At 65.2% G+C, this 15,991-nt stretch overlaps 1 protein-coding gene across 5 annotated transcripts; it reads left to right on the top strand.

Moving 5' to 3' along the window:
- EVA1B (eva-1 homolog B) lies at positions 1–15,989 on the top strand. 5 transcript variants are annotated; one of them, XM_039511665.1, is made up of 3 exons: positions 1–115; positions 10,127–10,245; positions 10,491–15,989. In XM_039511665.1, exons 2-3 carry the CDS (start codon positions 10,179–10,181, stop codon positions 10,904–10,906), a joined length of 483 nt encoding a protein of 160 aa, XP_039367599.1. In that variant the 5' UTR covers positions 1–115; positions 10,127–10,178; the 3' UTR covers positions 10,907–15,989. The 5 variants fall into 5 exon arrangements, with proteins under 5 accessions (XP_039367599.1, XP_039367600.1, XP_039367601.1 ...); XM_039511666.1 differs by lacking the exon at positions 1–115 and adding an exon at positions 2,230–2,472; XM_039511667.1 differs by lacking the exon at positions 1–115 and adding an exon at positions 4,014–4,317.
- Positions 15,990–15,991: the final 2 nt, after the last annotated feature.

The raw sequence follows: 15,991 nt of genomic DNA, 5'->3' as shown, positions 1-15,991 counted from the left end.
CAGACCTTTCTCTCCCACTTCCCAGCCAAAGTGCAGCCGGCTCCTGCCGCCGCCGCGCAGCCCCAGATCCCGCATCAGCCAGGCGGCCCCGTGCCCCCCAGCGCCCCTCGGCCCGGTGAGTACCAGCCCCACCAACAGCCGCCTGCTCGGGCTCCCTTTTGGTCGCTCCTACTCTGGCCTCAGTCCTTTGCAAAGGAAGTTGCAGGGGCTAGAAAAGGCATTTGGGAGGGAGCCTTCCTGTCCCAGCGCGGGGGGGGGGGGGAGCGGGAAGCATGGCCCCCAATGGGTCAGAGCTGGGGCCAGGTCACACGCCAGCTCAGGGCATGGCCCCCTCTATCCTAGCGACCGCTGACATGATGGGAGTGGATGCCCCCAGCCGCTCACCCACAGCACCACGGGCCTCCATCTTCTGGCTGCGGCCGTCTGCACACGCATTCCCTCCCTGGGCAGAGGCAGGGCAGCGGGAAGGCCTGGGCATGCCCCTGTCCCGTCCCATGCTCTGTGCTTTGGGCCATGATACGGGGCTCTTCCCACTAGGAGACGGTGTCACATTGGAGGGTACTGCCCACACCCTGCCTGGCCGGCTGGATTCCCCAGCCTGGCACTCCCTCCTATGGCCCCCAGCCCCCAGCGCAATGGGGTGCAAGGAACAGGCCCTTCCTTGGGCCATGGCAAGGAGAAGAGCCAGGAACCAGAATTCCCCAAAGACACCGGTGCCCAGGCAGCCCGGGTGCCCCCGAATGCTGCCTGCTTCGCTTTTCGCCGCCTGGTATCAAAGGGCGCGGGGGGGAGGCTGGTGCCCAGCTCTAGGGGGCAGGAGGGCAGGTCTCGCCTCTGCCCTGGCACTGCACCCGGCGTGGTTCCCCCTTACCACGGACACCTAGCCCCCTGTGCCCCGTATCAGCCCGGCTGAGTAGGTGCCCTGCCCAGCTTCCCCTGCCCTGCTGTCCTTCCTGCATTGCACACCCGACTCAGTGTCAATCATTAACCAGGCGCTGCTCCCTGGTGCAGCCCCTGCGGCAGGCCCATGCTGGACGAGCTGTTTGCCGGCAGGGCTTGGCCTGAGTGCACAGGAGTGTGGGCTTTGGGGGGGTCCTGCAGCAGGATTGGCTCCCAATCTAGGGAACACCTTGCTGCTGCTGGGATCGAACTAGGCTTCACCTCCCACCCCAGGGGCATCGAATGCGTCAGGGACCCAGGTTGGGGTTTCCAAAAGCACCTTGGTCACCTTGGAGCACCCACTGCAAGGGCATGCAAAGTGCACGCCTCAGTCACCTCGGCTGCTGGAACCCCTCCAGAGACTCCAAGGGGCTCACTGCCCCACTGAGCTCCTGGGGGGCCAGAGGCAGGTTCCGCATTGCGGGTCGGGGTTCCCTGGGAGCCCTGCCCCATGCCAGGGCTGTTGTGCGTTTGGAGGGGCCCAGCTGCCTGCAGGGAGCGCTAGGAATGGCCTGTCCAGGGACAATTCTGCTGGTGTGTCACATATTTGCTTTTTTTCTTTCCTCATTCCTCCCTGTGTGGAGACGTTTCTGGGAAATCAGCTCACCCCTGCCAGGGCCCGAGTGCAGGGAGAGACGCGGGAGCTCTGGGGGCGTCTCCTACCCACGCTCCTTCCAATCCACCTCGACTCTTTCTCCCACGCGTCAGACCGCACCAGTTCTTGGTGCAAAACCTCGTCCTGGCCGCAGACTGGCCTGAGGCTTCAGAGGGTGGCGAGGGTTACATGCGACTCTGGGCCATGCCTGGGGGAGGGGAGGCATGTTGGGGAGACTGGGCCGTGCCTGGGGGAGGGGAGGCATGTTGGGGAGACTGGGCCGTGCCTGGGGCCCCGTGTTGGGTGCGTCTGGGACGTGTTCGAACCACGTTCCAGGGGAGCCTGAGATGGAAATTGAGCAAATACCGCAGCCTGGCCTGAGCATTTCTTTGAGGTTTTTAGGCTCGTTGAGCCCCACAGTAGAAGTGAATTGGGCAGTGCTGGGCCCCAGGGGTCCCCTGTGCTCCCCAACACAGTGCCAGGGGATTAGCTGGTCCCTGCTGTGACTCCCCCACCTCCGAAAGGCCCTGGGGATCCATGGGGCAGTCTGAGGACAGAGGGTTCATAGGGGCCCAGCGCCCCCTTTTCCCATTGCCTTTAAATCTCCCTCCTGTGGAGCTTCCTGCCAAGGGGGAGGGGAGGGGAGGGGACGGCCAGGGGAGGGGCAGGCTTGCCCTCCCCCCCACTCTCCGACAGCGACTTTTCCTGTGAGCGCTGCAGCCTGGAGTCTAACAATTATTGCCTGTGCTCACATCTGGAAGGAAGTGAGCGGCTCTTTCCACTGGCCGCCTGCACCGGGGGGCTGGCAGCCAGCTCCTGTCCCGCCCCAGCCGCAGAGGGCCCGGGGCGCTCCAGAGCCTGCGCCTGCGGACGGCCATGGCGGGAGCCGGGAGCCCCAGAGCCGCCAGGCCCCTGCTGTGAAGGTGGCAGCACAAGGGGTAAGCTGGTGCCTGCGAGGCGCGCCCCTCCTTTCCCTGGCCTAGCGCAGCTGGGGGGAGGGCCGGTGTGGGCTTTGGGGGGGGCGGGGAGACTCTCACGGTCCCAGGCACTTCAGCAGTAACCCTGGCCCGCTCCTTCGGTGAAGCGACACTGGTCAGCTTTTGCCAGGGCCGGGCAGCCGGGCTCTGTCCCGCGCCCTCGGCCGCCCTCTGTGTCTGGCTCTCTGGCTGCTGGCGGTGGCGGCGAGGCTGGTGGCACCGCGGGATGCTGTGCGCGACGCCCATCAGGCTGCACGCTGCTCTTGCTGCCCCAGGGCTCTGGCCGAGTGACCCCCGTGGCTGGGGTCACTCACAATATGGAGCACCTGGGCCTCCCTTTCCCCTGCTCCCTCCTCCGGAGGCCCTAGAGCTGGGCAGCACACGGAGCCTGCAGGAACCGGGCGTCTCCTGGAGCCTGCAGGAACCGGGCGTCTCCCTCAAATCCGCCAGCCATGTCCCCCCGGGGTTCCCATGTGCAGCCAGGGGCCAGGCCCAGCGCCACTCCCTGCAGGCGGCTCTGTGGATTCCTGCCTGGGGCTCGGCCCCCCAGGTTCTGCCAGCGCCCCCAGCCAGGAGCCACCAAGTGCTGCCAGGAGCTGCCTCCTGCCCTGCAGTTGGGATCTCACTGCAGCCCCCAGGCAGGTGGGACCCTCCCACCACACAGCTGGTCCCGCTGGTTCGCGCTGTCATCCCCACCTTGTGCCTCCCCCGTTCCGGGAGCGATGGGGGGGGGGGAAGTGGGGCCACGGCTGATCCAGCCCCACTGCAGCCAAGAGGCGCCCCCCCAGCCCAGCCGCCCCAGCAGCAGGGAGATCCCGAGGTGGCTGAATTCCCCCCACGGTGGAAGGGAAGGGAGCGAGTGTCAGGGAGCAGAGCCGCCAGGGCTGAAGCCAGGCCAATACCAATACCTTAAAGCAGGGGAGGGGGGTCGATTCTGCAGGCACACGGCTGGTGGAGCAGCTGCTGTGGCCCTGGCAGCCTCATGTACCACCCATGCACCCCTGTCCTGCCCTGCCATGCTGCCCGTCTGCCCCATCCCCGCCTGCACTGGGAGAGTCACTGCCCAGCGTGGGACACCGAGCCCCAGGGGTAATCCTTGCTCCCGGGCACAGGAAGGGGCCCGGGCAAACCACCCCACAAAGCCACCGCTGGCCTGTCCGGGGAGGAAGCCAAAGTTGCCAAGTCTCGTGAGATAAATGTGCCTTTCAAAAACAAGCCCAGGCCGCCCCAAAACAAGCAGCTCGGGAAGAGGTGACTAGGGTCCGTCCCGCCACCCTCGCCAGGCCGGCTGGCCAGCCACCCCCGGACTCCTGGTTCCACTTCCCCCCTCCCTCTGCCTCTTCTCCTCTACCCCCGGCCCCCAGGTTCCCAACCCCGGCTGGCTCCGCTCTCTGCTCCCCCCCCCCACCCCCGGGCGAAGTAAACACATGGCCTGCAGCTAAAGCGCTATGGTTTTAATTTAAAAGGCAGGGGGGAGGGAGGGAGTAAACTGGCCCCTTGTACTTAGAAACCTGCCAAAGGCACTAATCAGAGTTTCCCACAGATTTGGTTCCTTTGAAACAAATGGTTATTAAAGCACTAAACTTCCAGGGAACGGGAGCCCCGAGGCTTCCTCTGCCCGTGGGCAGCCCGCCCCTCACAGCTGCTAAGGCACAGGAACGTCAGCACAGCATCAGCCACATGCCCGGCTCTTAGGAAGGGAATAAGACCCGGTGCCTGCCCCCAAAGAGTTGAGGGTAGGCAGGCACCAGACCAGGGCAGGCGATGGACAGAAGGCAATGGAAAGCCCCACACCTGAACTGCAAAGTAAGGGCAGTGTCTGGTTAGTTCCCTCGTTTGCTTGAAGCGTGTGCTGGGGGCGGTCAGAGGGCTGGCGGGACGATCCGAGGTTGAAGGAAGAGGCAGGCCTGAAGGGGAGAGTGGGTTCATGGCAGCTGGTGCTGAGAGGGGATCGGCCAAAGCGCATGGAGTAAGTGTCAGTTCTCCCACTCCCGGGCTCTGGGTTCCCTCAGGCCCAGGGCTGGGGGAGCAGGGGGCTGGGGGTAGAGATTGGAGCAGAGTGGTGGGGGAGAATGCAGGGCTGCGACAGCTCGGGGGGCTGGAGATCAGAACTGAGGGGCCATCCGCAGCGCTGGGGGGCCTCGGAGCGGGGTCGCGCTGGCAGAGGGGCCTGAGCTGGCTCCCTCCCTGCCGGCTCTGTGCCTGGCTCCAGCCCATGTTCCTAGCCCTTTAATTGCTCAAGTGCTAAATTCATCCAAAACGTTCAGGGGAAAGAAATAGAGGCATTTCTGTGCTCGGCTGCGGCTGGTTTCTGCATCTGCAGCTCCAGAGCCCCCAGCCAAGAGCGTGTGGTCAGGAGCCCGGCGTCTGCAGATTTACTGCCATTCCACACATTGTTGGGATCATCCTATTTACTCAGCGCAAGCCAGAAACGGTCTGGGGCAGATCTGGGCAGGGGAACAGCGGTGGCGGGGCTGAGCTGGGAGAGCTGCAGCCTGCTGGAGTATCCCAGGGAGAGCCGCCGGGGGGCCTGGCAGAGCACACTTGGGACAGTGGCTTCTTAACATCTGTCCAGCTGCCAGCCAGCCCAGGCCAGGGATGCAAGCAGCAGACTGGCCATGTGGTGTTATTTCATGGCTGGGGGATGGGCAGCTGGCACCCAGAGCTCGGTGCATTGGAAAACGCAGCCCGGTGCTGTGCTCATGTGGGCTCTTTGAAGCTAAGCAGGCCTGCAGCTGGCTAGGGAGGCGCAGAAGGGACACCTGGGCAGCTGGGATTCACTAGTTAGTGGGGTCATAGCACAGGGAGACAGTCGTGCTCTCACCCCTGAGGTGGCTGCATGTTGCTGGCAGGCCTGGCGGTCTCTGCCGAGCTGTGTAACTTGCTGTGGGAGCCCTCGAGATGCCTGGCGCTGGAGGAGTGCCAGCGTGGGGCATCGCCAGCGCTGCCTTCCTGCCGCAGGAGTGACCCTCTCCTTCGTTGTCCTGGCGGATGCTGGGAAGGGAAGACTGGGTTGTTTGGCTCTGCTCTCCCTCTGCTCAGCTCTCAGCACAGGGCCCCTCCAGCCGGGCGAGGGCAGATGCGGACGGCCCATCGCTCCCTGGCATCGCCACTGAGAGGCCAGCAAGGGCTGCAGTCAGGGCCAGCTGCCTGATTTCCACTGCTGTTCCCCCCCCCCCGTCTGCTAGTGCCAGGCTGAGGGCTGGTGGCTGCGGTGAGATAGCCCATCAGATGAGGAGGGCAGGGGCATGACGGCTCCAGCAGCAGTGGGACCTCCTGAGCCAGGCTCCTCTGAGCTGTGACACACATCGTTAAGGGAGGACAGCAGTGCTCCCCGCAGCGGGCAGCCGGCCCAGCCACTGCCTGGTGTCTAGGGCCGGGTGGCAAACAAGGGAGGAGCCTGGGGTCACTCCCGTACCTGATAGCGGCAGCAGGGTGGGATCCCACAGGGGCATGGGACCCTGTGCTCCCAGCCTGCTTCTTGCCCGGGGCACTAATGGCACCGTGAGCTGTGGAAGGGATGTTGGCAGGGCTCTGGCTTGGGACTGAGAGATGCCACAGCTCAGCGTGAGAGGGGTCCCTGTGCACCAGCCTGGGGGCACACGCCCGCTGCCTGCACACACACACACACACACAGCGCAATCCCCAGCCCTGTCGGCAGGGAGGTGGCTGCACCGGACTCTGCAAAGCACGACCAGGCCCCTGCCCCGAAGAGCCGACAGCAGGACGTGGCACCCTGGAGCCCGGCAGTGCCCTAAGGCACCCAAGGGCCTGGCTTCTCGGGGGCAGCTGGGAGCAGAGTAGGGCGACCTTGCACCACTGCAGGCTGGGCAGGAGCGGAGCGTGGCTCCACCGTACCCCTCTGGCCCCTGCCGCGGGGCTGATGATGGGGGCAGTGGGACCAGGCCCCGCCCCACAGCCGTAGCCTGCAGGAGGCGCTGGCTCACCCAGTGAGAGCTGGGGCCAGGGCTGCCCGGACCCCGGGCCTACTCGAGGGTTAGCTTTGTGCAGCTGGGGAGCGACGGGTCCCTCCTGCCCCAGGAGCTGCTCTGCCCGGCACACGGCCCTGGCACTGAGTGGGCGATGCCTGACGTGGGCGACGATGTCCTGGCACCCTGTGGAGGAGCCGAGGCTGCCCTGGGCTAGGGCCTCCCTGCTCTTGGCCAGAGGCGCCCCCGGCTCCTCTGCACCCAGCTCTGTCTCCTCGTAGCAGGCTCGGAGCTCCATGTGCAAACAATTCATGCCATGAGTGGGCCCTGGGTTGTCATGACAACGGCATGTCCTCTTGGTCCCGGGGGGGGGGGGTCATCCCCAGACGCCAGCCCGGCCGAGTGGGGCGAGTGCTCGCTCCCTGCAGCACAGTCAAGAGCCGGGTGCAGCGAACCAGGGAGGGGTTGGGCACAGCAGCGTCGGGTCATGCACCGGACAGGTCACGAGGGGCTGGGCCCTAGTTGGGAGGGGGCGGAGAGGGGGTGTGTGCAGCACATCTGCCAGAAGAGGAATGGAGTCTAGAGTGCGGGGGTGGCTGGGCCTCCTGGTTCCTACCCGCAGCTCTGGGAGGGGAGTGAGGTCTAGTGGTTAGACTGGGGGCGGGGGCTGGAAGTCAGAACTTCTGGGTCCTATCCCCAGCTCTGGGAGGGGAGTGGGATCGAGTAGGGGCGGGTGCTGGGAGTCAGAACTCTCTGGGAGGGGAGTGGGGTCTAGTGGTTAGAGTGTGGCGGGGGGAGCTGAGAGTCAGAACTCCTGGGTCCTATCCCCAGCTCTGGGAGGGGAGTGGGATCGAGTAGGGGCGGGTGCTGGGAGTCAGAACTCCTGGGTTCTCTCCCCCTCTGGGAGGGGAGTGGGGTCTAGTGGTTGGGGGGGGGGGCTGAGAACCAGGGTGCCTGGGTTCTTTCCTCGGCTCTGAGGGTGGCGTGGTGTCGAGCAGTGAGCGCAGATGGGGCTGGGAGCCAGGCTTACTCCATTCTGTTTCTGCCATTGACTTTGGTCATATCACTGCTGTGCTCTGTGCCTCATTGGCCCCCGTGTGACCTGGGAGGGTGCACTCGCCTGTCCCCGGCCTAGGGCAAAAGGGATGTTTGCAGGCGCCTTACGCTGGCATGGAGCCCATCCCTTCTTAGGTGAGCATGTCACGGAGTGTTTTCCTTGCATAGCCATCCCCCAGAGGGGCTTCCCAGGCTGGGTGCTGGCCTTTCACATCCTGGGGCTGAGCTCAGCTCCTGCCTGGCGCACTCCCAGGTCGGGGGGCGCTGGGCTGGAGCCATCGCTGCGTGGGGCACACGCCCAGAGGGACATTCCTTTCACCCCCCATCCCGAACGGGGTGTGTGCCCATTAGCCGCCTCCTTCGGCAGGGCCGCAGCCCTGGAGACGATGGACCCGCGGGGGCTGGAATATGCTCTCACTGTGCTGGGGGGTGGGGGATTGCTGGGGGTTCTGGCGTGTTCCCCCGGGGAAGGGGAGCATCGAGCGGGTCCTCGACTGGGAACCTGGGCCCCACGGGGAAGCCGCCGATGGCTGGCCAGGGCAGCTGCTGGGCGTTCCCCTCCCTCTGCAGCCTCTGGGCCCAGTGTCTGCTCTGGATTTCCAGTCCCGCCCGCTCGCTCCCCCTCTAGCTGCAATGGGTTTGGCTTTGGCGCCTGCCTCTTCCTTGACACCACCTGCCCTTTGGGGGCCTGCGTTCCGGGCGCTGCGCCTCGCGGCCCAAGGGGCAGGGGCGGGAATGGCGCGATGGTGCCCTCAGGGTCACGCATGGAGCCAGGTGCTTCTGCTCCAAACCTGCACCCGGGGTGTGGGTGGGTGTGGGGGGTGTTCTACTGCTGACAGCTGAGCCCAGCGGCTCGGAAGAGATGGGCAGGGACCCGGGCGAGCCAGGGAGCTCCTGCACCAACTGGGGCCCTGGCTTCCCATGTCCCCCATGTGCTCCCAGCTTGTCGGTGTGTCCTGCCGCCGCCCAGCTCACCAGCGAGGGAGCCCCTGCTCGGCTCCCCAGCCGGCACTGCTGCTCCAGACTGCGGGGAAGGCGGGGGCATGGTTGTCCCTCGCACCAGGGGCCGGCCACTGGTGGGGCTGTGCCAGGGGCAGCATCTGCAGGGGGGGCCTGCTCCCTGGGCCCAGGATCCCAGTGGGGGAGGGGACGTGCTGCCTGGTTGCAGGGGCCCCCGTTCGCGGCACAGCGTCCTGGCTAATCCCCCCTGCCCAGCGTGCTGCTCCAGATGCCTGCTGTGCAGCTACATGGACATAATGGGCAGCTCAGCCCCCTCCCCCAGGCAATAAAAAGGTGGGAAGGCTCTGAAATCTGCTGCAGCTCCTCCAGCAGGGCCTGGCATCCCGAACCGGTAAGGACTCCTCCCCCCGCCCCATGCCCGCGCCTCGCTGACCCCCCATGTCTGTGTGTGCCAAGGAGCCATGTGGGCACCCGCTGCCTCCAGCTATTGGGGCCTTTGGGTGCCTGCAGTGGTGGGCTGGCTAAGTCACCCTGGTAATCTTTGGGGTGCTGCTTGAGCCCCCACATGGTGCAGAATCCCTCCCGCTCCCCACCCGCCACTGCACAAAGGACATCAAGCAGCCCCGCGTCTGCAGGCCCTAGGAAACGAGGCCAGCCAGGGGCCTGAGCACAAAGCCGGGAGCTGCTGGGGTCCATTTCCTGGCTCTACGATCAAGCTAGTCACTTTCCCCTTCCGTGCCTCGGTTTCCCCATTGTTGGACCAGGGTTCAGGGAGGGCCCTGGGCAGCTGTTGGCGTGTGTCCCAGGATAGCGCTGGTTACACGCCTCTCTGGGGCAGTGTCCCCCTGGCACGACCTATAGGGAGGGGCCTGCACCCAGAGCCCTGGGCAGTGTTGTGGGGAAAGGAGTCCCTGTGGGTGTCTGCTCATGCCTGGTGGGAAGCGCTGGGCTGGCTGGTTCTGGTGCTGAATAGTCCGACAGCTCCTGTGAGCGAACCCGGGGGCCAGCTCAGCCCCAGTGGTGCACTCCCTTCGCTTGTTCCCTGGGGCTGGGGGTTGTGGGGCTGCAGGCTCCACTTGAAACCCAAGAGAGACATGCAAGGCCCCCCCCACCGCCCCGAAGCAACTGGCCGCAGAGGGCAGTGGGCTGGGGTCAGGGAGCCAGCACCCAGCTAACGGGTGGGCAGCAGCTGTGTGGCAGCTCTCAGCCCCAGGCTGGGACATGACCCAAACGCCTGCAGTGGCGGTGGTGTGTGTGGAATCATGTTAAAAACCCAGAGCTCCCCTGCAGCTGTTCGCTGGGCTATAAATGCAGCAGTGAGCTGGTTCCTGGTGTGGCCTGGCGCATACACACCAATAGCTCTGGCTTGGCAGGGGCACGACTGGTGAGAGGCACCTCTGAGCTGGGCCGGCCACCTGCCGGAGCGATCACAGGACCCCCCCCTGAGGGCACCGGGCTGCTGGCATTACAGTGCCTGGCCCTTGCAGGGGGCTGATTAAGCCAGTGCCGTTGGCCGGCCTCACCAGGCCCAGACCTTGGGCGGATCTGCCCCTCAGAGCCAGCCATGGCCCGCCCCAGCCAGAGCAGGGAGGGCTGAGGGGCTGGAGCAGGGGCAAAGGGGTGGGGGCAGCGGTGCCTGGGCAGCCCCATTTCAAGCCCCCATCTCCTAGGTGCCGCGAGCACGTCGCCCTTCGGCCTGGCGAGAGCCCCAGTGTTGCCACCATGGAGACACGCAAGCGGGAGATGGAGCTGCTGAGCAACAGCATGGCCGCCTACGCCCACATCCGAGGTGGGTGTCGGGGTGGAGGGGGATGTGCTGGGCACTGGCTGCTCCTGGGGCAGATGGGAGGGGGGAGCAGGGCAGGTGTTTAGCCGCCCCCGCCCAGTTTGGGAACTAAGGGCTTGGCAGACACCAACCTCCCAGGGCGAGTCCACTGGCTGGCTGCCCTCAGGCTGGGCATGGGTGCCCAGGCGGGTGGTACCCAGCACGACAGGTCCCTTCACTCACGCCCCTCCCCTTTGTTTCTGTGCCAGACAATCCGGAGAGCTTTGGCCTCTATTTTGTCCTGGGCGTCTGCTTCGGCCTGGTGTTAACCCTCTGCTTGCTGGTGATCCGCATCTCCTGCCAGCCACGCACCCGCCGCCTCCCTGCCAAGCCCAGGAGGAGCCTGCGGGACGTCAGCGAGGAAGACGAGGAGGAGGAGGAGGAGGAGGAGGAGGACACGGTTGACAACGTAGCGACGGAGTCCCCGCTGCCCATCACCGAGATCCCCCTGGAGAACCACAGCCCGGCAGATGGCACCTTGACTGTCAATGTCTTTGCCTCGGCGGAGGAGCTAGAGCGGGCGCAGCGGCTGGAGGAACGGGAGCGCATCATCCGGGAGATCTGGCGCAACGGGCAGCCGGACATCCTGGGCACGGGCACCGTGGGCAGAGTGCACTACTACTGACTGCGGGCACGGGGCCTGGCTGCCCAGCTCCCTGAGCTAGACTGTGACGGCAGCCCCCCAGCCACGTGGGGCCCTGGTAGGACGGCCCGCTGCACGCGCTGCTCTTGGGCTCCCTTTCCAGGAGTGCCCGTGAGTCTGGAGATGTTCCCCAGCCCTTTGCACAGCCCTGGGCACCGTGTCTGTGTGCGAGCCAGGCGGGGCTTGGCCCCCTGAAATGCCCCGTTAGCTGGCGCCAGCTGTGCATGGCGTTTGTTACTGGCGGAGCGAATGGCACCCAGCTCTGCCAAGTACCAAGCTCCCCGAGGAGCTGCTCTCGTTAACTGACTGCTCAGGGCCCCTCTCACCGCTGGTGATGGGGATCCCCCCGCTCTTCCTGCAGGAGCTCCCTGCCCCCACCTGATCAGGGACACCATGCAGGGCCTGCCAGGCTGGCTTCCCACCCTCAGCGAACCAAGTGCATGAGACGGCAGCAAGGAGAGAACTGGAAGGGTCCTGCTGGGGTATGGATGGACTGGGGCTCATGGACGGACACCCCCAGAACTGCCACCATGGGTGGCTTTGTCCCTTCCTCTGAAACACCTGGTACTGGCTGGTGTTGGAGGGACAATGCCGGACTAACGGGTCCCCCCGGGGCCTTGCCCCCACATACTGCAGAATGCTAGGTAAGGTAGAGCTTAGAGGCTAGGAGCAGTGCGATAGGGACTGGGCTGTTAGCAGTAGTTCCTGGGGTGCTCGTGTCACGGTGTGTGGGGGAGTCAGAGCCCTGCACCCCCGACGGCCTGCAATTCACCGTGACTCTCAGCCAGCCCATAAAACAGAAGGTTTATTAGACGACAGGAACAGAGCTTGTAGGTACAGAGAACAGGATCCCTCAGTCAGGTCCATCTTGGGGTGTGGGTAGCCTAGACCCAGGTTCAAGGCCTCCCCCCATCTCCCCAGCCAGCTCCAAACTGAAACTCCCTCCAGCCATCTCACCCCCCCCCCACCCGCTCCTCCTCCAGCCTTTGTCCAGTTTCCGAGGCAGGGAACTGACAACCCCCACCTGGGCTCAGGTTACAGAGGGCAGTCGCCAGCCTTTACGTGCTGGCCGGCCGGTATCACCCCTCAGTGAAGTCACCCCCTGATTTCCCATCCCCATCTAGTATTAATGCAGACAGTAAACTAGTAAAACTCCCATGCAACATTCCCAGTTAATTCTCCCTGCTCCGTCCCAGCTCGGTTCAGCTGCCCGCCATGCCCACGGCTCAGGAGGCAGGCATGGGGCCGAGCTGCCCGTTGGCTGTGCCGTGACTGGTCCTGCATGGCCACGGCCGAAGGGCTCTGTGCCCATGGGGGCACCCCCAGCCCTCCCAGGAGAAGAGAACCCTGCTGACCCCATGGGCATGCGGCTGGACCCCTTTCGTGGCACTGGCAGGTGTCTGCTAGGCCCATGCACGTGCCTGGCCCAGCAGTCCAGCCTCTGGCAGGCAAGCCCCAGAGCTCACCAATCCCCAGCAGCCCAGGGTCCCAGCCACTCCTCTTGGCCACTGGTTCAGCTTGGGCTCCTGGCTGGGGGTGGTTGGGGGCGTGAACGGAGCCGGGGCCCAGCAGCTGCAGGAAGGGTGGTAGTCAGCACCAGCAGCAGCTCACTGTCTCGCTCCGGTGCTATAGGAAGGGAGAGACTTGGGCAGGGGTGTGGGCCCAGGACCGTGAATCTTACACTCTAGGCCCCCTGTCTGTGCCAGGCCCTGGGAATGCAGCAGGCTGCTGGGCCTTCCTGGAGCCGCGACAGGGGGTGGGGGCTGCTGGAGACAGAGGAAGCTGCTGGGAGTCTCTGTCACAGGAAGAGCTTCCCATTCCCCAGCGTCTCTGAAACCAACTCCAGCTGGGACGTCACAGCTACGCAAGGCCCCCGCCTCCCCACATCTGCCTGCAGAGAGAGAGAGACCCCCCCTGCTTCCCCCCCAGGGCAGCAGGGAGCCCCTCCATGGGCTGTGTCTCCCCTCCACCCAAGGGGCAAGGGCTGGGTGCAGTGTTCCTCTTGGACACTGGGGTGGCACCGTGCAGCACAGGGACATTTCTGCACCTTGAGCAGTTGGTACGATTCCCTCCCCACTCTCCCCGTAGCCACTCCCTGGGGAGCTCCGGAAAGGGAAGTCAGGGCAGTGCTGCCCCCACCCGCTCCAGGTTGGAGCCTGGCCCCAAACCAGCCCCTTGGCTGCTCAGCAGGGTGGGTGAGGTCGGCCACTGGTGCTTCCCCGGGCAGCACCGCCACAGCTCCCTGGTCTGACTGCAAGGCCCACGCTGCCATTGCGGCCAGCTTGGTAGGTGCCCGGCCAGCCTGCCCCTGGAGCCTGGTCCCAGAGCACGGGGCCCATGGGGGGTTAGACCAAGCCCGACTTCTCACTTTGGGGTTTGCAAAGGACGTTAATTGTGGCAACATGGTCAGGGCGTTTGGCCATCTCTGCCCGGGCCAGGGGCACTGGGGCTTGTGCCCAGGAGCCGGGGGGAGCCCCACAGCAGCATGCAGTGCCTGGCTCCAGCCAAAGGATGGTCTCACCGGCGAGGGGCCCTTCTGGGGAGTGCCTCCAGGGCAGCGTGGGTAGCACAACGTAGGCAGAGCCCTCTGGCCCTGAAATGTGCTTTTATAAACGGCATGAACCCTTCCCCGAAGCTGTGTGGTCTCTCATGGCATCTGGGGCTAGCCCCCCTTCCAGCCCCAGCTGTTCTCCTCAGGGCAGTGCCCCATCCTGGCGCTCAGCTCTGCCTGCTGGGAGCAGCCTGGTCCCCCAAGCACAACAGACGAGGGCAGGGAGCCCCGTGCTCCAGGGACAGGCTCCAGTCGCCCGGGGGCCGTGCCTGCCCCCCCAAGGATTCACCCAGCACAGAGTCAATGCAGGGCAGCACCCAGGGCCCTGTGGGAGTGGATGTAGCAAGCTCAAGACCTGGCTGATGGTGAGGTTGAACCAGGCAGGGCTGGCCCTGAGCAGGGCCGAGGGGCAGGCCTCAGGGCTGGCCCACAATGTTTTGGGACCTGAGGCGGGGAGCTCACGTGATGCCCCCTTCCCCAGGCCAAAACCTTGAAAGGTCTCCATGCTGGGTCCTAGTGGTGCCCCCCCCCACTGAGAGTCTGGCACCTGGGGCAGCTGCCTCAGTTTGCCTCATGGTGAGGCCAGCCCTCCATCCCTGTCCCTAGACCCCAGTTGCTGTGCAGTTGGGTCAACACCCCCCACCCCACCCCTCAGTTTCCCTGGCTGGAGCCTGGGGGTGAGAACCCTTTGAGCGGCCGCTAGGGCAGTAGGTGCAAGGAGCAGTGAGGGTCCAGGCCTTAGAGCCTGCGCCCTTGGCAGGCAGCTGCCCCAGGGCACCTAGGAGCCCCAACCCAGCATCTGTGCCTGCCCCCAGCCCCCATCCCCTTGGTCCTGAGCCCAAGCCTCCCCCTGCCTTGCAGGAGCTGCTGTCTGGAGAAACCTTCCCAGGCTCCTTCCCCTCCCCCGGCCCCAGCATTCCTGCTAAAATTAGCTGCTGTCCCTTTCCGGCAGCATCTGACTTGCCCCCATCAGTCACTCGCTGCTTCCTGGATGTTTGGGGGGGGAGAGGGAGGGAGAGCACTGCCGGTTCTGGGCTGGCTGCCAGCAGGGTAGCCCAGCGGCCTGCGGTTAGTGCAGCCAGCCGCAAGCCAGGGCGATGGGGCGGCTCCCAGCTAGCTGGGGTTTGGGCTGCTTTCAAAGTCTATGGCAAGCTATACCCCCCCACCCTAAGTCAGGGGCTGCCCTTTGCTCTGCTGTTTGTTCAGTGCCTTGTGTAAACACGCCCCAGTTTGGCCCCCCCTTAGCCCCTCAGCCAGCATGAAGGACCCCCCTGTGCCTCTCACTTCCAGGAGCTGGCACTGAGCCCACGGCAGCCCAGAGCCCCCTGCCTACGAGGGTGCAGTGCCACATGGCACCAAGGGGCCGACCACGCAGCCTGCTGGCTCCGGGGCAGCGAAGGGCCGAACAGCCCGAGCTGTGCTGAGCCCGGTCCAGCCCAGGGCTGCCTCTGCCAGGCCGCAGCTGCGCTAAACAGTCCTGGGGCAGCCCCCCCGCCTGTGTGTGTGGGAGAAGAATGAGACCTTCCCCCGCCTGAGGCCACAGCCCCACTGTCCCAGGCCAATGTACAAAAATAGCTCATTCCCACCAGGGCCCGGCCCCCTGCCGCCAGCTGTAACAGGACCCAGATGTTTTCCAGATGTGCCCTCCTAGCCCCAGGGTGAGCAGGCTGCCAAGAATGCAGAGAGGCTTGTGTCGACCTGCACCGAGCTGATAAACAAGGGCAGGGGGCTGGGTGCCAGGTGGGCCCCCTCCGTGAGTGAGGCCTCTGGGGGGCAGGGGCTGACAGCACGGAGGAGATGGGCTCTGCCTAGCCAGGATCCAGTAAGCAGCTTCCTGGGGAGGCTGCAGGGGGAAGGAGGGTGGTAGAAGGGATGCCTGGAGCCTTTGGGGGGGAGGGGACAGGAGCCCAGAGCCAGCCAGCTGCCCTCCCATGCCAGCCTGGGGCAGCTGTGCATGGCACCCCTTGGCTCGGCCGTGCCCCACTGGCTCATCTCAGGAGCCTTTGCCTGCCCCCCCAGACAGAGACTGGGGGGAATCACCCGCTTGCACAGGGACAGATTCTGATCTCCCTGCCGGCACTGGGAGTGGGCATGCGCCAGTCACCTCCACTTGTGCAGCGAGGGGCTTGCATCTGTCCCTGGACCTCAACAGGCTGATTCCTTGATCCGAGCTGATCCAAAGGAGCAGACGTAACTGCCCAGCCAGGAGGGGCTGGAGGGAGCCGGGAAAGCGCTAGGACACAGACTGCTATTTAACCAGGCAAAGAAAACCCAAACTGGCCTTGCCTCGGTATTTCTCACCTCCCTCCCACCCCGGACTGAGAAATACACCGCGTGGAGCTAACCTGGCCTGCTGATCGGCAGCGAGCTCCTGGCTTTCAGGCTGACCCCTCTCCCCAGCACTTTGCCTATGGCTGGACTGTTCCAACTCATCAGGTCAGGGACCGGCTCACCCCTCAAGTTTGTACAGGGCCTCGCACGTCGCAGATGCTGTCGACACTACAGCAGCCAAGCAG

The sequence above is a fragment of the Mauremys reevesii genome, linkage group 23 (assembly GCF_016161935.1).
Source record: "Mauremys reevesii isolate NIE-2019 linkage group 23, ASM1616193v1, whole genome shotgun sequence".
Taxonomy (NCBI): Eukaryota; Metazoa; Chordata; order Testudines; family Geoemydidae; genus Mauremys; species Mauremys reevesii.
Note: the sequence above shows the minus strand (reverse complement) of the source record. Positions and strands in the feature narration are given on the sequence as shown.

Coding starts and splice junctions, on each gene's coding strand:
- EVA1B (XM_039511663.1), top strand. Junction 10,246..10,490: donor CGCCTACGCCCACATCCGAG/GTGGGTGTCGGG, acceptor TTTCTGTGCCAG/ACAATCCGGAGAGCTTTGGC.